This window comes from Rhineura floridana, chromosome 4 (assembly GCF_030035675.1).
Source record: "Rhineura floridana isolate rRhiFlo1 chromosome 4, rRhiFlo1.hap2, whole genome shotgun sequence".
Classification (NCBI taxonomy): Eukaryota; Metazoa; Chordata; class Lepidosauria; order Squamata; family Rhineuridae; genus Rhineura; species Rhineura floridana.
In genome coordinates, this window is record NC_084483.1 from 128,497,400 (window position 1) to 128,512,861 (window position 15,462).

The 15,462-nt window shown below is 40.3% G+C and overlaps 1 protein-coding gene across 3 annotated transcripts in view; it reads right to left on the reverse strand.

Moving 5' to 3' along the window:
* The window catches only part of LOC133383506 (ribosomal protein S6 kinase alpha-2), a 224,966-nt gene that overhangs the window by 32,375 nt on the left and 177,129 nt on the right, over nucleotides 1–15,462 (reverse strand). For all 3 annotated transcript variants that reach the window (XM_061624360.1, XM_061624359.1, XM_061624361.1), the window contains 3 exons: nucleotides 13,429–13,531; nucleotides 10,815–10,945; nucleotides 4,680–4,805 (listed from right to left, as the gene is read on the reverse strand). In XM_061624360.1, coding sequence (XP_061480344.1) covers nucleotides 4,680–4,805; nucleotides 10,815–10,945; nucleotides 13,429–13,531 — 360 coding nt within the window. The remainder of the gene's footprint in view (nucleotides 1–4,679; nucleotides 4,806–10,814; nucleotides 10,946–13,428; nucleotides 13,532–15,462) is intronic.

The following is a 15,462-nucleotide window of genomic DNA, read 5'->3' on the forward strand; positions in this document are numbered from 1 at the left end:
CTCTTACTGTCCCTGCTTCACACCTCAATTTTTTTAAATCTGGTTGGAATGTATCCTTGAACTGGATGGAGTTCAAGTATGCCTTGTCTGGATGGAGGATAGAAATAGGTGTGCAAAGGTGGGTAGAAACTAGCCTACTGTACACAGGTATAATTTACAATCATTGCTCTGCTCACTTGCCTCTGCTCTCACTGGCTGTGGCCCCCGAAAGGTTGCCCAGAAGGCAAAGTTGCCCTTGAGCTGAAAGGATTTTCTCACCCCTGCTACATTTAAACAAGTGTAGAGAGAGAAAAATGATACACCAATGTGTATATAGACCTGCCAACTTAGGGTAACACTTGACGCAGCTGAGGAAGTGGACTCTAGTCCACAAAAGTTTGTACTGCATACATTTGTTAACTGAATGTGCTACGTGGCTCGTTGATTTGCTGAAACAGACTAACTGGGCTACCTCTCTGGGATCTGTAATGTATGTTGTATGTGCAGACAAAGACCCCACAGCATAATTTACAAGGCAAAATTGTGGGAGAATATAATATGGCTTAGTACAAAACTCTCATGTCTTTAAATCCAGCACTGGTTATTAGGAGTAGAAAAATAAAGTCTGAAGAATCTGTGTAACTTTCCTCATGACATCAGTGAGACAAGTGCTTAACTTTGGGTGGTTCATGCCCATGGCAACTATTGCAATCCAATGGCCATAAGAAACTGTGGGATGTGGCTCTGTGCTCCTTTTTCCTTAGATAATAAATGAAGCAGGAGCAGTAACCATTAAGAGGCCTGCTGCAACTGCCTAACTGAAACACCAATCTATTGGTGACCCGCAGGTATTGCCTCTGCATTTATGCATTATTTATTATATAGAAGTTCAAATTGCTTTATTTGGAGGGGCACCAAGTAATCAGCAGTAAAAGATGTGCCCAGATTGGATCCCTGGTGACTGCAGGAAATGATCTCAGGTAGCAGAGCTAGGAAAGAAAGCATTTCCATGTAGACAAAAGGATTAGTTCTGTATGTAGATTATCACCTGTGAGAACTGCATATGTAATTATGTCACTGAATGTATGATAATATGAAATTTCTTTTATTTGGATTGACATGGGGGCACACAAAAAGACTGGGGCGCTAATTGCACAGCCCATGCTGGTCCCCTGGCAGCTGTGTAAATAGCAGGGGACTAGCACATTCAATCTTCCCCCTTATCACTGATTGTACATGGTTCACACGCTGGTAACATGTAAGGTTTTTTCATGTGATAACCTACAGCACCCATGCAAAACAGCTATGTATAAGAATAACTTTGTACAAGCAGTGCCTCAACTGCTGCAGTCTGTTTTGTCATCTGAACTGAGTCAAACAGCCCAAACATTATTGTAAATATTGAGTGGATTCAAACTGTCTGACCTGACTTTCTTGTGCTCTCTGACCTAATTATAATTACACTGCAATTGCAGCAGCTTAATTAAAACAGATCTGTGTTGACAATCACTGCACATTTACCATTGCCACATTTGCAGACAAGCTGAGTACTTTGGGGTTCGGGGACAATCTAGCCAGTCCTCTATGCATACTGCTAAATGCATACAGCCTTCCAACAAGTGGAGCTCTCTCTGGCAATGGAACACTCTGAAGATGGTATGGTGTGTGCAGGAAGGTGTGGGAAAGATTCAGTAGAGGACTGCCTCATGCTGCTACAAAGAATGATTAAAAGAAGATATGCCGTGCAATCCTTTACATCTATTCAGAAGTAAGTCCTACTGAATTCAGTGAGGCCTTCCTGGGTAAGTGGGAACACATTTGCAGCCAGAGTAAAACTAGTCCCAGTCTGCTGGGTGAATAGTAGAGGACCAGTGTAGGCTGCAGCGCCTTGCATTTTGATGCCAACAACATTGTGGAGATATTGTGAAAAATGTGAAAGTATGAGGACACCCCATCCCAAAGCACCCTGAGTATACTGAGCAGATCAGATGCAATGAAACAGCACATCCCATCTTCTGAATTAGGTAGTGGCAAAAAGGGAGGACGCAGAAGAAACAGCAGAAGAGCCATTCTGCCAGGAAAGCTGTGAAATTCTGCATTTTCCTTTATTTTGTTGCATGTTTGATTATGGAACCCTATTGCCTTAATAAATGGTGAAGAGAAAACTGGGAATTGACATTCCCTCTTCAGATAGGTGAAAGGCTGTTAAGGAGAAAAGGGCAAAGATTTGTTGTCTGCTGCCCCAGAGAACAGGGTTAGATCTAATGGGCTTAAATTACAGGAGGATACATTTCAGATGAACATTAAGAGTAACATCTTAACAGTAAGAGCAATTGAACAATGAAATTAATTATCTAGGCATGTTGGGCTACATCCCTCACTGAAGGTTTTCAAGCAGCAGTTAAACAACCTCATATTGGAGATACTCTAGCCTCGGATTTCCTTCATCGAGCAGGGGGTTGAACTAGATGGTCTTCATGTCCCCCTCCAACTCTATGGCCAGGTGCTTTTTATCACCACTATCTAAATACTTCTAACACAAGGAATGGCCCCCAATTTAGTCCCCAATTTATCAGACAAATCCTTTCCATCCCGCTAATTTTAAAGATCTCACATGGGTTTTCCCCCTGCTTCTAATACTGAAGTATTCTTAGGGGCATAGGAGAACTCTGTAAAAAATGGAAATGGGAGCAGAAATTGCCACAACCTGTGTGTTTGTCAGGAGTTAGGAACAGAAATCACGCAAAAACATTATCCACAAATGTTTTTCAGTGTGAAAATCTTATGTAAATAATTACATTATTTTCTGCAATTTGTTGATGTTTCCCTTCCACTGAAAACAGAAGCCAAATTGTAGTGGAAAGGAAACAGCACTGATTGCAATGAACACAGGACAGGATGGAAGTCGTTGCCTCCTTACATCCCTAGGTATTCTTTAGCATGTAACAGAGAGGCAGCAGATTCTCTGCAAAAATATTTTGTATATGACATTGCTTTTTTAAAAAAAGGAATCAGAACTTCCATTATTAAATGCCAATCTGACGGGCTTCTTTAGCAAAGGCACAAGCAAGTAAGTACTTAGGAAAAGGAATAGTAACTGCTGCACCAGTGCAATATTAGAAAGCCTTTTTTACTGCCTTCACTTAATCACTCTGGCATTTTAAGTTCAGCACAGCATTCTATTAGGTTTGAAGCATCTCAGCTTTTTGTGTGTGCACTCAAAGAAATGCAGTTTCATTAGCCTATTAATGAGATATTTTTGTTTTGCATCTTGAACCATTAATGCCCAACACTGTATGGACTGATTCAAATTCATATATCAGAGCCAAATGTCAGGTGGCTCACAGGTTGGGTCCATTGACTCTTGTTAGAATACTCCCAGATGTGGTTTCACCCATAGCATCTCATGCTCACAGAGCTATGTGAGGAAATGCAATGGCAGAAATGCTGGATGATCAAAGGACTGGAAACAAATGAAAGAAGAGTTGGGAGCCCAAAAAACTGGGCAACTAGTACCACATGCCCAAGGAGACTTTGGTATCTAGAACATTCCCTTCCCTCTCCACCAGGTAACTAAGGCTGAGATCCAGAAAGATACTTTAGGCAACCCTATGGGTTTGGCCATGCCCAGTGGATTCCCCTCCCCTTTTAACTTTTGACCACTATCCTCCCTATACCCTACTACATGTTGCTTTTGAAAGCCTCCTCCATTTCAAAAGATGAATTTTACATGTGGCACCATATATGAATATACATGTATACATTTTATTAAATATGATTTCTTAAAATAAAAATGTAAATTTTTAAAATGCAGCATCAGCACAATAACACCCTAATCCAGTCAAAATAAAACACACTAAACAATTTGTAAATGGCCCAGAGAGCTTCGGCTATGGGGCAGTACATAAATGCAATAAATAAATTTAACATGATTTAAAGCAGAGAACAGCAGGAATTAAAAATTCAACCAAACATCTTCAGCAAAAAGCAGATTAAATGAAAAGTGATTTTGAGGCCTATTTCAAAACAGATAGGGAAGGAATTCCACAGATATGGGGCCACCACTGAAAAGGTTCTCTCTCTTGTGCTTGCCAATCTGATCAACTTGATGGAGGGCCTATGAGCAGCACCTTTGTGACCAATTTTATGGTCTAGGCAGGTTAGTACCAATGCAGGCAGTCCTTCAAATAATGTTGAAGAACACTAAATAAACTATGGAGGGAAAACAATATGCAAACAACCTTAGATGCATGCAAATGTAAATTAGTTATGGCTTTCCATGATATATTTCAACAGAGGCACTCAATGGTAAGCAAGTTGTCCACTTCTGCATCAACAAAATGTAGCAGTAAGAAGGACAAGACTCAGCAACACACATGAAAAGGATAAAAATCCATAGATGCAAGAATTGCAAAGATACACAGAAATGGGGAAAAATAATATAAAAATGTTTGAAGGTACAAATCACTGAAACATTATTTGGTGGTTGTGAAAAGGGAAATATATGATTTTTCTCTGCTTTACAGATGACTCTGATAAAAAGTTTCCCTGAGAATGAGTGAGTAAGCTCAAAATGTGTACATGTTCCATTGTTTACAATGAATATCTTTGTACTTTTTGTGCCTTGGATAGTCTTCTTTCATCAAGCAGGATTTTATTGGCACCAACTGAACTTGGCAGATGACAAGGTGATTTCTTACCTTCACTGCAAACTCTGCTTCTGTGGATTTATGCTCACACCTCTTGCATACTGAATAAGAGCCAACACCAATGTCTTCCTTGATTTCGTATCCATCTGTAAAGTGAATATTGTTCCCATGTAACTGCTACAGAGGAAAACAAAACGATAGCAATAAGAAGGCAGACCTTATGGCAGCATCCATCAGAAGACTGTGCAGCACTGACAATTGTTCCTCATATAGCCTCAGCAGAACCAGATGTGATGTCGCACCAGTTCATTTAAGGCTGGAATCCTTTGCACAAATCAGTGGGACTTTCTTCTAAATTAGGGATGGGGAACCTGTGTGGCCCTCCAGGTGTTGCTGAACTACAACTCTCATCATCCCTGACCATCCGTGTCCAACAACACCTGGAGGGCCACAGATTCTTTGCCTCTATTCTAAATAAACATAAATGGGATTAGATTATACATGAAGCTGTGACATTTTAAAAAATAAGAATATATCAGTATTTATTTTAAGAATACATTGCTCTCTGGATCTTTTAATAGAAACGTCCCATTTGCAAGGCATTAAGACTGAAAGAGACATCACGGTTTACGTCTGGAAGAGTCCCAGCTTAGATTACCCATAACTGCTACTTGGGGAATTTCCCAACATTTTATTATACTTTAAGAAAGAGAAGCCAGGGCAGGGCTCTGAAGACATCTGAAGGATCACCTGTCCTCCATGAACCTATGGATCAGCTGCAGTCATTTTTGGAGGCTCTGTTTTGCAGGTGCAATTGGTTGGGATGGGGGGCAGTGCCCTGATGGTGGAACTCTCTGCCTGGAGAGATTAGATTGGTCCCTACCCTCTGGTCCTTAAGGCAGGCAGTTAAGACATTTTTGTTCTGCCAGGCTTTTAATGCATTTTAACTTTTTTTCTAGTTAATGGTTTTATCTGTTTTATTGTGATTTGAATGCTCTTTTTAATGGGGGCTTTTTTCATAGTTGAAAGACAAGTATAGACATGTTTTTATAACTAACAAAATAAATAGAAGCAGGCTTAATTTTTAATGGCCAGGAGGAACACATTTAGCTCCTACCTCAAAAACATCCTTGAAAACTCCCCTTTTCTTTCTTCCATATATTCCTATGGTGGCGAATGGTGCTACACTTGGAGACATTACTGCTACGAGGTAAAAACCTGGTTCTCATTCTTGATGCTGAGTGGCTGGCCTGCAGGGGCATCCAATATGTGCAGAGCACATAGAGAAGCACTAACTTTTCCAGGGGTCCTTGCAATACTGAAGCCCTCCTTCCATATAACTGCTGCCTGTCATTTTTTCTAGTATTTAATAATTCTCCAAAATTTGGCTGATGAAAGTGGCATTATATTGTTGCACACACCCTAATCTCTAATGTGAGACTTCAAGGGATTCATGCATTCACCCAGGGTTTAGTTTCCTTGGAACAAGTTTAGAAAGCAACAAACAGAACTTCACTCAAGCTTGCTCTGGATCCCTATAAGGATTCCATTAATCACCTAATATATATATATGAACATAATTGTGATTAACCAAACAGAAGTTTTTATTGTATTAACAAAACGTTTCAGCTTCCACCTTCATCACCAGATAACATACAAATGTTCATGCAGGAGTAGGTGGTCCTTAAACTAACTGAGTCCCATGTCACCATTTAATCTTAATCTCCAAATCATCCTACAGTCCTCTTCTCAAATCTATTGCCCTACTCTCTAACAGAACTGAATTAAAAGAATGGAGGTGTTGTGCAGGGACATACACTCTCACCTTCCTTGTGAGATAGGACAGGTTATGAGATGTCCTGCGGTAAGTGCTCAAGGATAGAATTCTGTGACCTTTAGTTGGAACATGTGGGAATATTATCTTTAAGGGAAGGAGACATATCTGTGCCGGCTACCTTCTAATATCAAGTAGTGTTTATTTATATATTAAATTTATATCCCGCCCTTCCTCCCAGTAGGAGCCCAAGGTGGCAAACAAAAACACTAAAAATACTCCAAAGCATCATAAAAACAGACTTCAAAATATATTAAAATATATATATAAGACAGTTTTGAAAGCAACAAACAGAACTACACTCAAGCTTGCTCTGGATCCCTATAAGGATTCTGTTAATCACCTAAAAATATATATGAACGTAATTGTGATTAACCAGACAGAGGTTTTTATTGTATTAACAAAACATTTCAGCTTCCGCCTTCATCAGCTGCTAACATACAAATGCTGTTACCAAGGTGGCAATTATAGAGCTTTGAGGATGGAATGCTCAGAGGGGCTTCATTTGCAGAAGCTAAGTGGTGGTGGTACTGCCCTCCAGGTTCAGGCCATGTGGTGCCAATGTGTCCAGAGAGTAAATCCAAAAGGGCGAACTGCATATCTTATAAAACATATGGCTTTATTTACACATATATAAAACCTGAGCATAAGATGGAGGGGTTCTCAGCATTAACAGTCTATCAGATCTTGCTGAACCCATACCTTTGGGGTTCAGACACAGCAAGCAGGCCTCTGTGTCTCCAGCTTCCACTCAGATTAACTCTGAGGGCTGGTTCACACTGTGATATAATGTGAGACTAGGGCTACTTGCATCCCTGTTTAATTCGCAGGGTTCACATGATGTTGCAGGCAAGGTGATGGTATGTTGCTGCTTTCCCCATTAAATCTGTATTAAACCAAAACCCCTGAAAATGTGAAAAGTGAAGGAAAAAAGTCCTGCATGTAGGTGCTTTGTTCTGATTTTTTTGCTGGGTACTCCCCTTTCTCTGCCCACTAAACTCTCTATGAATTTCATTTTTGTTTCCATCAGCTTAACAAGCCACTTCTGGTCACTCTAGCCTTCCTTTCCCCCCTCTTTCCCCCAGTGTGACAGAAGGCATGCCCGCACACACACTGTCTCCCTAAAAATTGCATTTCATACCTACTTGGAAATATAAATATTGCCACAGGTGCTTGTCCTGCTTTTCCACCTCAGCCAGATACAGCACCAGTGTCTTGCTGCACTCTATTGGGCGGACCTGGCAGGGCTTTCCTCCTCAGCAACTTCCAGTTCAGCCTCTTGGCGGCAACTGCCATGGTCTAAGGAGACAGTGGCAGGTGCCTGGCAGGTGCCTGGCAGGCAGACTGAGGCTCAACGGTGATGCCTGAGTAACTGCTAGCTATAGCTATTGCTGCTGCCTGCATGGCCTGGCAGTACTCACTGAAGCAGAGGCTGTGGTTGCTGGGCTCCTACTGAAAGCCAGGCAGGGAAGTCGCCGCAGTGGCACCTCTGCTGCTCTCCAGCAGCAACAGGGGTTTTACTATAAATATTACAGGAGGAAATGAAACTGGCAGGCAAAAGTTTTTGTCTATTGCACCCCCCACTAGCTACATGCAATTGACAAGAAACAATGAAACTAGCAAAAAAACCCTCCCCTTCATCATTAGCAATGTGGATACTCTGGAGGGACTAAACATGTAAATATGGGGGTGGAGCCACAAGGAAACAGCGATATTAAACCTTTCCAGAGGAACGGCAATTGTGAGAATGGAAAACAGCGGACTGGAAGGTGGGAAGTGTGAACCTTACAAATCTATCGCGATGCCAAAAGCTGCATCTTTACCTCTAAATTAGATTACTGCAATGCGCTCTATGTGGGGCTGCCTTTGAAGACGGTTCAGAAACTGCAGCTCGTGCAAAATGCAGTGGCCAGACTGATAACAGGGACCAGGCGGTCCAAACATATAACACCGATTCTGGCCCGCTTGCATTGGCTGCCTATATGTTTCCGGGCCCGGTTCAAGGTGCTGGTTTTAACCTATAAAGCCTTACACGGCGCGGGACCACAATATCTGGTGGAACGCATCTCCCGATATGAACCTACCCGTACACTACGCTCAACATTGAAGACCCTCCTCTGGGTGCCTACTCAAAGGGAAGCTCGGAGGGTGGCGACAAGAAAAAGGGCCTTCTAAAACAAGAACTGAGAAATAATAGACAAGCGTGGAAAATTGAATTTCACGAAATGAGACAGGAGCTGAAAGAAATTCAGGATTCTATGAGAAAGGAGAATAAAGATAGATCTGGAAAACCAAAAAAAGATGAAAGAGAAATTAAAGCCAAGGTTCAAACTTTGGAGATTGGATTAAATATGGACATGAAAAAAGATTTGGATTTCCTGGCTCTGACGGATCCTGGAGACAAATATTATAGTTTGGAACTCAGCGCTGTCCTTGAAAGAATTGAAAAGATTGGAGATAAAGATATTATCGGTTCAAAAAAATTCCTGGACTGGAAGGATTTGATGAAACTTGAAATGGAGAAAGTTAACAGAATTAATCCCTGTTTTGTGTCAATGGAAAAATCTTCAAGAGATGTACTAGTGTATCATGTGGAAAAGAGGAACAGAGATGCGGCTTTGCAGCAATACTTCAGTGATACGTTCGGATTTGATGGCAAGAAAATATCTGTGATGGAGGAAATTCCTATCAGACTTTTATTATATGACTATGACAGCAAGATTTTTGGATGCGTGGAGATGGAAGATGGAAGATGGACCTAATACGGATAAAGACAGAAGAGCGATTTGAAATTACTGGACTCAGTAGACTTCATGAGTTGGATTAATTGACATGTTTATTTAGAAAAAAAAAAGAATTGATTGACATATATCTCAAGGATTGGAAACTTCTCTTTGACTTTTTGTGAAAGATTAAAATGATATGATGTTAATGAGATTTGAAACCAATTAAGATAACCACTGGAGGAAGGTGATTTTATAATCTATTAAGAGATAGGTTTGTTATATATTATAGATTTATAGCTGAACTATGACAAATCGAAAGTCAATATTTCTATATTTTTTTCTCTTTTTTATTGTATTAGTTATTGATTTGTGTTTTTTTCTTTTTGTATTGTTTTGGTTTTGAAAATTTGAATAAAAATTAATTAAAAGAAAGAAAGAAAGTGCAAATCAGGTAGATTTGCCTTTAAATGCAAAAAAAAAAGAAAAAGGGCCTTCTCAGTGGTGGCCCCCGAATTGTGGAATAGTCTTCCTGATGAGGTACGCCTGGCGCCAACATTACTATCTTTTCGGCGCCAGGTTAAAACCTTCCTCTTCTCCCAGGCATTTTAATAAGTGTTTTAATATGTTTTTAATATGTGTTATAAACATTTTAAATTTAAAATCTTTTTTAAGGAAGCCCATTTTTAATGTTGTTTGAATTGTTTTAAATATGTGTTTTATTGTATTTCGATATTGTCTGTTGTGAACCACCCAGGGAGCTTCGGCTATGGGGCGGTATATAAATTTAATAAATAAATAAATAAATAAACCTTTAATCTGAAGTTCAATCTCTGTGTGAATCAGCCCTTTAACTGACACAGAAACTACTTCCTTGGGGGGGGGGGAGGAGCACTCTCCTCCAAGATTTCTTATGGCAGCAGCGATTCTCTAGACTACATTCTTACATATGCAGATTGATCAATCCAGAGAACAAAGAGCCTTGCCATGCCAGCAATTAATTTATCAAAGGAACTTGTTTGACCAGTGGAGCAGGTTTCTCCAACTCAAACTGTATCTTTTGCAAGCACAATATTATAGGCTGGGGACCCCTAGAAATCTATCTTAACCCCCACAAACCCATATTTCATATATATATATATATACTTCAAGAAAAGATCACACTGAAGGGAGGCAAGCACCACTGCATTTCAGGTAAAAATACAGGCCCCAGTAAATAAGAAAGAAAACTTTCTACACTTACCTGATGTGGTATTACAAGCAATGAAAACGTTGCATGCAAGTGTCATGTTATGGGTTTACTACCAGATTTCTATCAATAGAACTCTCACTGTAGTTACCAAAAAAAGTATACAATACTAAACAATAGGTTCAACACTAATGTCCAGCAAATGTCTGCGCAAAATAGTGTGCCTTCAGCTGATGCTTAAAATTCCTACGTGCCAGCTGTGCTCACCCTGGATATTTGTAAATAAATTCAAATATGACAAAATGCCATAAGCCTCCCATGACATCCTTCCTTCTAAAGGAAACCAGTCAGATGCACTTTGTACCCCTGGAATTCTTACCACTTAGAGAACTTTGGTGAGACTATATATATGGAATATATATCTTCATGTTCATTCTTACCTGGACAATGGGATGAACTGTGATTTTGTGCAGCTCTGGCTGTGCAGGCTCCTGCACTAAGTTGGATGCAACAAAGCTGAATCCTCTGAAGAGATGATGAGCGTTGGCACTTGGAGGGACACCTGGAGAATCTGTAGAGAAAGTGAGATATGATTCAAGGAACAGGACAGCTGGAGATTCCAAAGCCAGTATATAAAAAAGTACAGTATTTCCTTCAGTAAAGCCCAGTGCTACAATACATCACCTAGCCAACGCTGTAAAGAAACAATTCCCACACAAGGACCACTCACACTAATTTCATCATGGTGATATGCAAGCAGGCCTGTACCAAGACATTTTGTTGCATGAGGCAAAGGACAAAATGATGTCTCTTCCCATTCCACGTTAAAAAGATGACGACTGGCAGCAGGGTGCAGGGCTGGTCATGTGGCACACACAGCACTCCTCACCATTGAACATCTCCTGCCTTAGGCAGCTACCTCACTCTGTCTGATGATAGGGCCTCCCCTGTATGCAAACTCCTCCCATTTCACTTTTGCTTGAACATAAAGCTGTGCCTATATTTCTCAGAGTGGCAGTGGTAACAGTGAGACCTGCAGCCAAGGTACAAAATGATCTTTAGAATCAGGAGCAATGTACTGCAAGATGAGCACATGCCAATAGCTCTCCAAGGTACTAAACTTTCTTTCTGCTGTTATCTAGTTATCTAGATAGACATACAACTAGATTGGGAGATTGCAGTCTTTGTCATCCAGTCATGCAAGGGCTTTGCCATTCTTCTGTTTCCCTGGATTTCTGAATGGGTTCAGCTGTGTTGGAATTCTTGCCCATACTGTAGTTCCTCCCAGAATTGAACTGGTGTGGGGAAGTATTGCAGCATGGACTCTTTCCATGTGATCTGAGTCTTTTCACATAACGCTGATGGGATAGAAAGGAGCTGTGCTGCAGCAGCTCCCATACTGCCAGAGAAATGTAAAATCACACACTGACTTGATCTCTAGAACTTAGAAATTACCTCAGGTGATAAGAGCAATGACTAGCTATAGCAATTTGGGAACTTGCTACTGAATTAACTAATGTGATGGTTTTTTTCAGCTTGGGACATAACAGAAGAACTGTTATGTCAGAATCTTATACAGGGAGGAAACAGAAGATTTGAACAAGATGAGTCAAAGCACACCTCTCTCCTTTCCCTCCCTCCCCATCACACACACACTCCCCTTGCTGCAATTCTCGAAGGGAAAAAACAGGACGGTGCTGTATGAGATTTTTCTTAGAGCTCTAATATTTCCAGCAAAGTGCAGACCAACAAAACTATAGGAAATTGTGGCACTGTTGTATATGTAATGCAGGAGTTGCCAGACTTTTGGGATCAGTGGACACATTTAAAATGTTGAGAAAGTGACATGGGTGCCAGTCACAAAATGGCTTCCATGGGGACACGGCATAACACAAAATAGGGACTGTGGGGTGTGGTGTAACTCAAAACGGATGCCATGAGGGCATGGCATAATGGCTGCTACATCTAAAAGAGCAGAAAAAGAGACAGGACCACACAATGGTACAGACATACTTCCTCCATGCCACCCCCCAAATGAGGAAAAGGCACCTATATCAGCCATTGCCATGCTCGCTTAAAGAGAGAAATTATTTGCACTTCTTTGTTCAGAACAGAAGGGAGGATGAAATGTAGGCCTATTTTAAAAGGGCAGGTTCAGTGTAGAAGAGGCTGAGCCAGTGCCAATAGGAACTGAGCAGGAAGAGCAAACAGTCTATTGTAGATTTTTGAGGGGATATTTACTGAGATCTTTCATAGGGACCATAAGATGTCTGGCAGGCACAATGGTGCCCACAGGTGCCATGCTGATAACCCCAATGTAGTGGGTATTCAGACTAAGAAAGTTATAGAGTTAGGCTACAGGCCCACATACAAGCACAGTACAACTACAGAATTGATTCCTGGGCTCTTAGAAGGCCTGAAAAGTTTAGGGGATAAAGAATGAAGTAAAAACTGTATGAAAGTATCTGGATGGGGCTCCTTTTCCCTCAGGGTAATCTGGCCATAATACCCAGAGAAAGTTATTTTTATTCTATTAAGAGAGAGGGATCTTTCTGAGCGCTGAAATACAAGGAGGAAGGCTGTTTTTGAAGCACATTTAGACATTCTGTGTCAGTGTTAGGTTTCATGGTTTGCATGAAGATCCCTCAGGACTATTGACTTCATCCCAGTATATCTTTAAAGGGATTTAAAACTGATTTTTTTACACAACATTGTTTTAAATTGTTTTTACATATAGAATTGTTTTTAATAATTTCTATTATAGATGTTTTTACTGTGATATCACTCTGGGATAATTTATGGAAGGACTGGGGAACCTATGGCCCTTCAGATGTTGGTATACTCCAGTTCCTATCAGGTCCTGCTATCATAGCCAGTTATCATGGATGATGGGAGTTGTAGTTTAGCAACATCTGGAGGGCTGAAGGTTCCCCAGCCTTGTTTTATGGGAAGCAATTCATGAATGAAATCAAACAAATAATTGCAAATGAAAAAATAATGGTGAATTTATTGATATGTGTCTTTTTTGTTTTCCTTGCCACTATTGCTAGTTACCTGTTGGTGTCCGTGAGGTAAATTCAGGGTCAAAATGAAAGGTGTCCTCTGGCCGTCCCACTGCAGGTTTAAAAGGTGGCTTGATTTCTTCCCTGTACAGCTTCTGCAAAAGAACCACAAAAACCAATGATGGGTTAAAGAATGGTCAACAAGCTGCATAAAAGAACAAAGACTCTGGAAAGTGTTTTAGGCCACAATCCTATGTGCACTCATCTAGGAATAAGCCCCATCGAACACAAAGTGTCTTATTTTTTTGAGTATACATGCATGGGATTGCATTGTAATAAACTCATTGTTTGGGAAATTAAGTTCAGTGCTAACCCTAGTGAAAGCTGAGATCACCACTGAAATATTGAGATCTTTAAATTATCTTTCCTCCTTGTTTAGCAGCATCACACAAATCCAAGTACTAGTTTAATTATATATACATAAGAAATTGTTTGGAGAAGAACAGATGGCCTTTTTATCTGAGTAATTTATCCAAAGTCATACTATATTATGGAACAATGCCTATTGCAGGGTTGAAAGGCCTTTCCACACAATTGAACTAAGTGTATCCCAACAATATTTTATCCTTAAAATGAAATATAAGCCCCAACCCAACAATAATTGTGTGGACCAGGCCCATACATAACTGATGTAACCCAATGTAATAACTTGATTTATTAATTTATCTATCATCTTCTCCAAATGTAATCTCATAAATATAAGTTGTCCTGATCTCTGGGGTAGGAATTACTACATCTAAACAAATAAATAAGTAAATTTTGCTACAGTGCATAAGTCTAATTATTATTAATTGTATTTCTTACCCGTCAATTACCAGAAGGTCCCAGGAATGGTTTCAACATATATAAAAACACATTTATAACAATAAAAAACAACCCCATTCAACCCCCAAAATTAATAATACATGCAACACATTACAGCGAGTACACAAAAAGTTATCAGCTAGGCAATATATTGCTCTGAGAGATGCTTCTGGAAAGGTCCTCCTCTATCTAAATAAATAAGTAAATTCTGCTATGAGACCCCCTTATCTCTCAACATAATAAAATCACTGAGCTGTTGGAATGATAGATGAGACAAGATCTATAAAGTGCTTTCCTTAGTGAATTGTGCAACAGAAATGATAAAATATTAATAATTAAGAGAATAAATGTAAGCACATAGAAGGAAATTTGCATTGCCCAATGGATAGTGTTGAACTCGAACCTGTACAACCTTTGTTCAAATCCAATTTAATAACTGATTCAAAGTGTTGTCTCTCTGATACTCAGTTTCTCATCAGTTGAATGGGAATGATACTGATTTACCTCACAAAGTTGTTGTGAGGAAAAATGAGATAAGGGTCCAAAGCACTGATGCTTTGCACAGAGAGAAAACTAACATATGGATATCTCTTTGCACAGCACCATGCAGATTGTCAACTTCACCAGTGAGGACTATGGGTAGAGACACACTCACTATTGTGCCAGTTCCAGTTCCAATTCCAGTGTGTCTTCCAACTCTGTTTTCTGAAAATGGGACATATGTTGCTAGTCAAACTACGTCCCTTTTCCCCCTAAACCTGGTTGGATAAGTTCCAGTGCATTTTTAAAAATCCAGCTTCAGTCAGATTTCACAACTGATTGGTAGATCTGTTGCCACTCCAAGTGTGGCCAATGGAAATGCTTTACTGCAGGCTCAGGCAGAGACAGTGATTGGCCCAACACTTTGCTGTGGGCAGTCCTGATGGATCTGATGTCAGCAGCAGGAAAGGGAGATGTGTCCAGCCAAGGGCAGAGTCGCTTCAAAATGCAGCCAGAAAATCATTCTTGCTGCTTTTGAAGCAACATGTGTGTCCACAGCCTACATGCTGGAGAAAGGCAAAGGCACAGGTGAGGTCACCTTGACTCTGATGCCATTTGCAATGTTGCTTTCTCAAACTCTCTATTTCCTTACGCAGAGGTTTGCTTCTTGTTGTTAGTTAGGTGCCAGACTATGGTCTGAAGGCACATGAGGCCACCATCTTGCTGAAGCTAAACAGGTCTG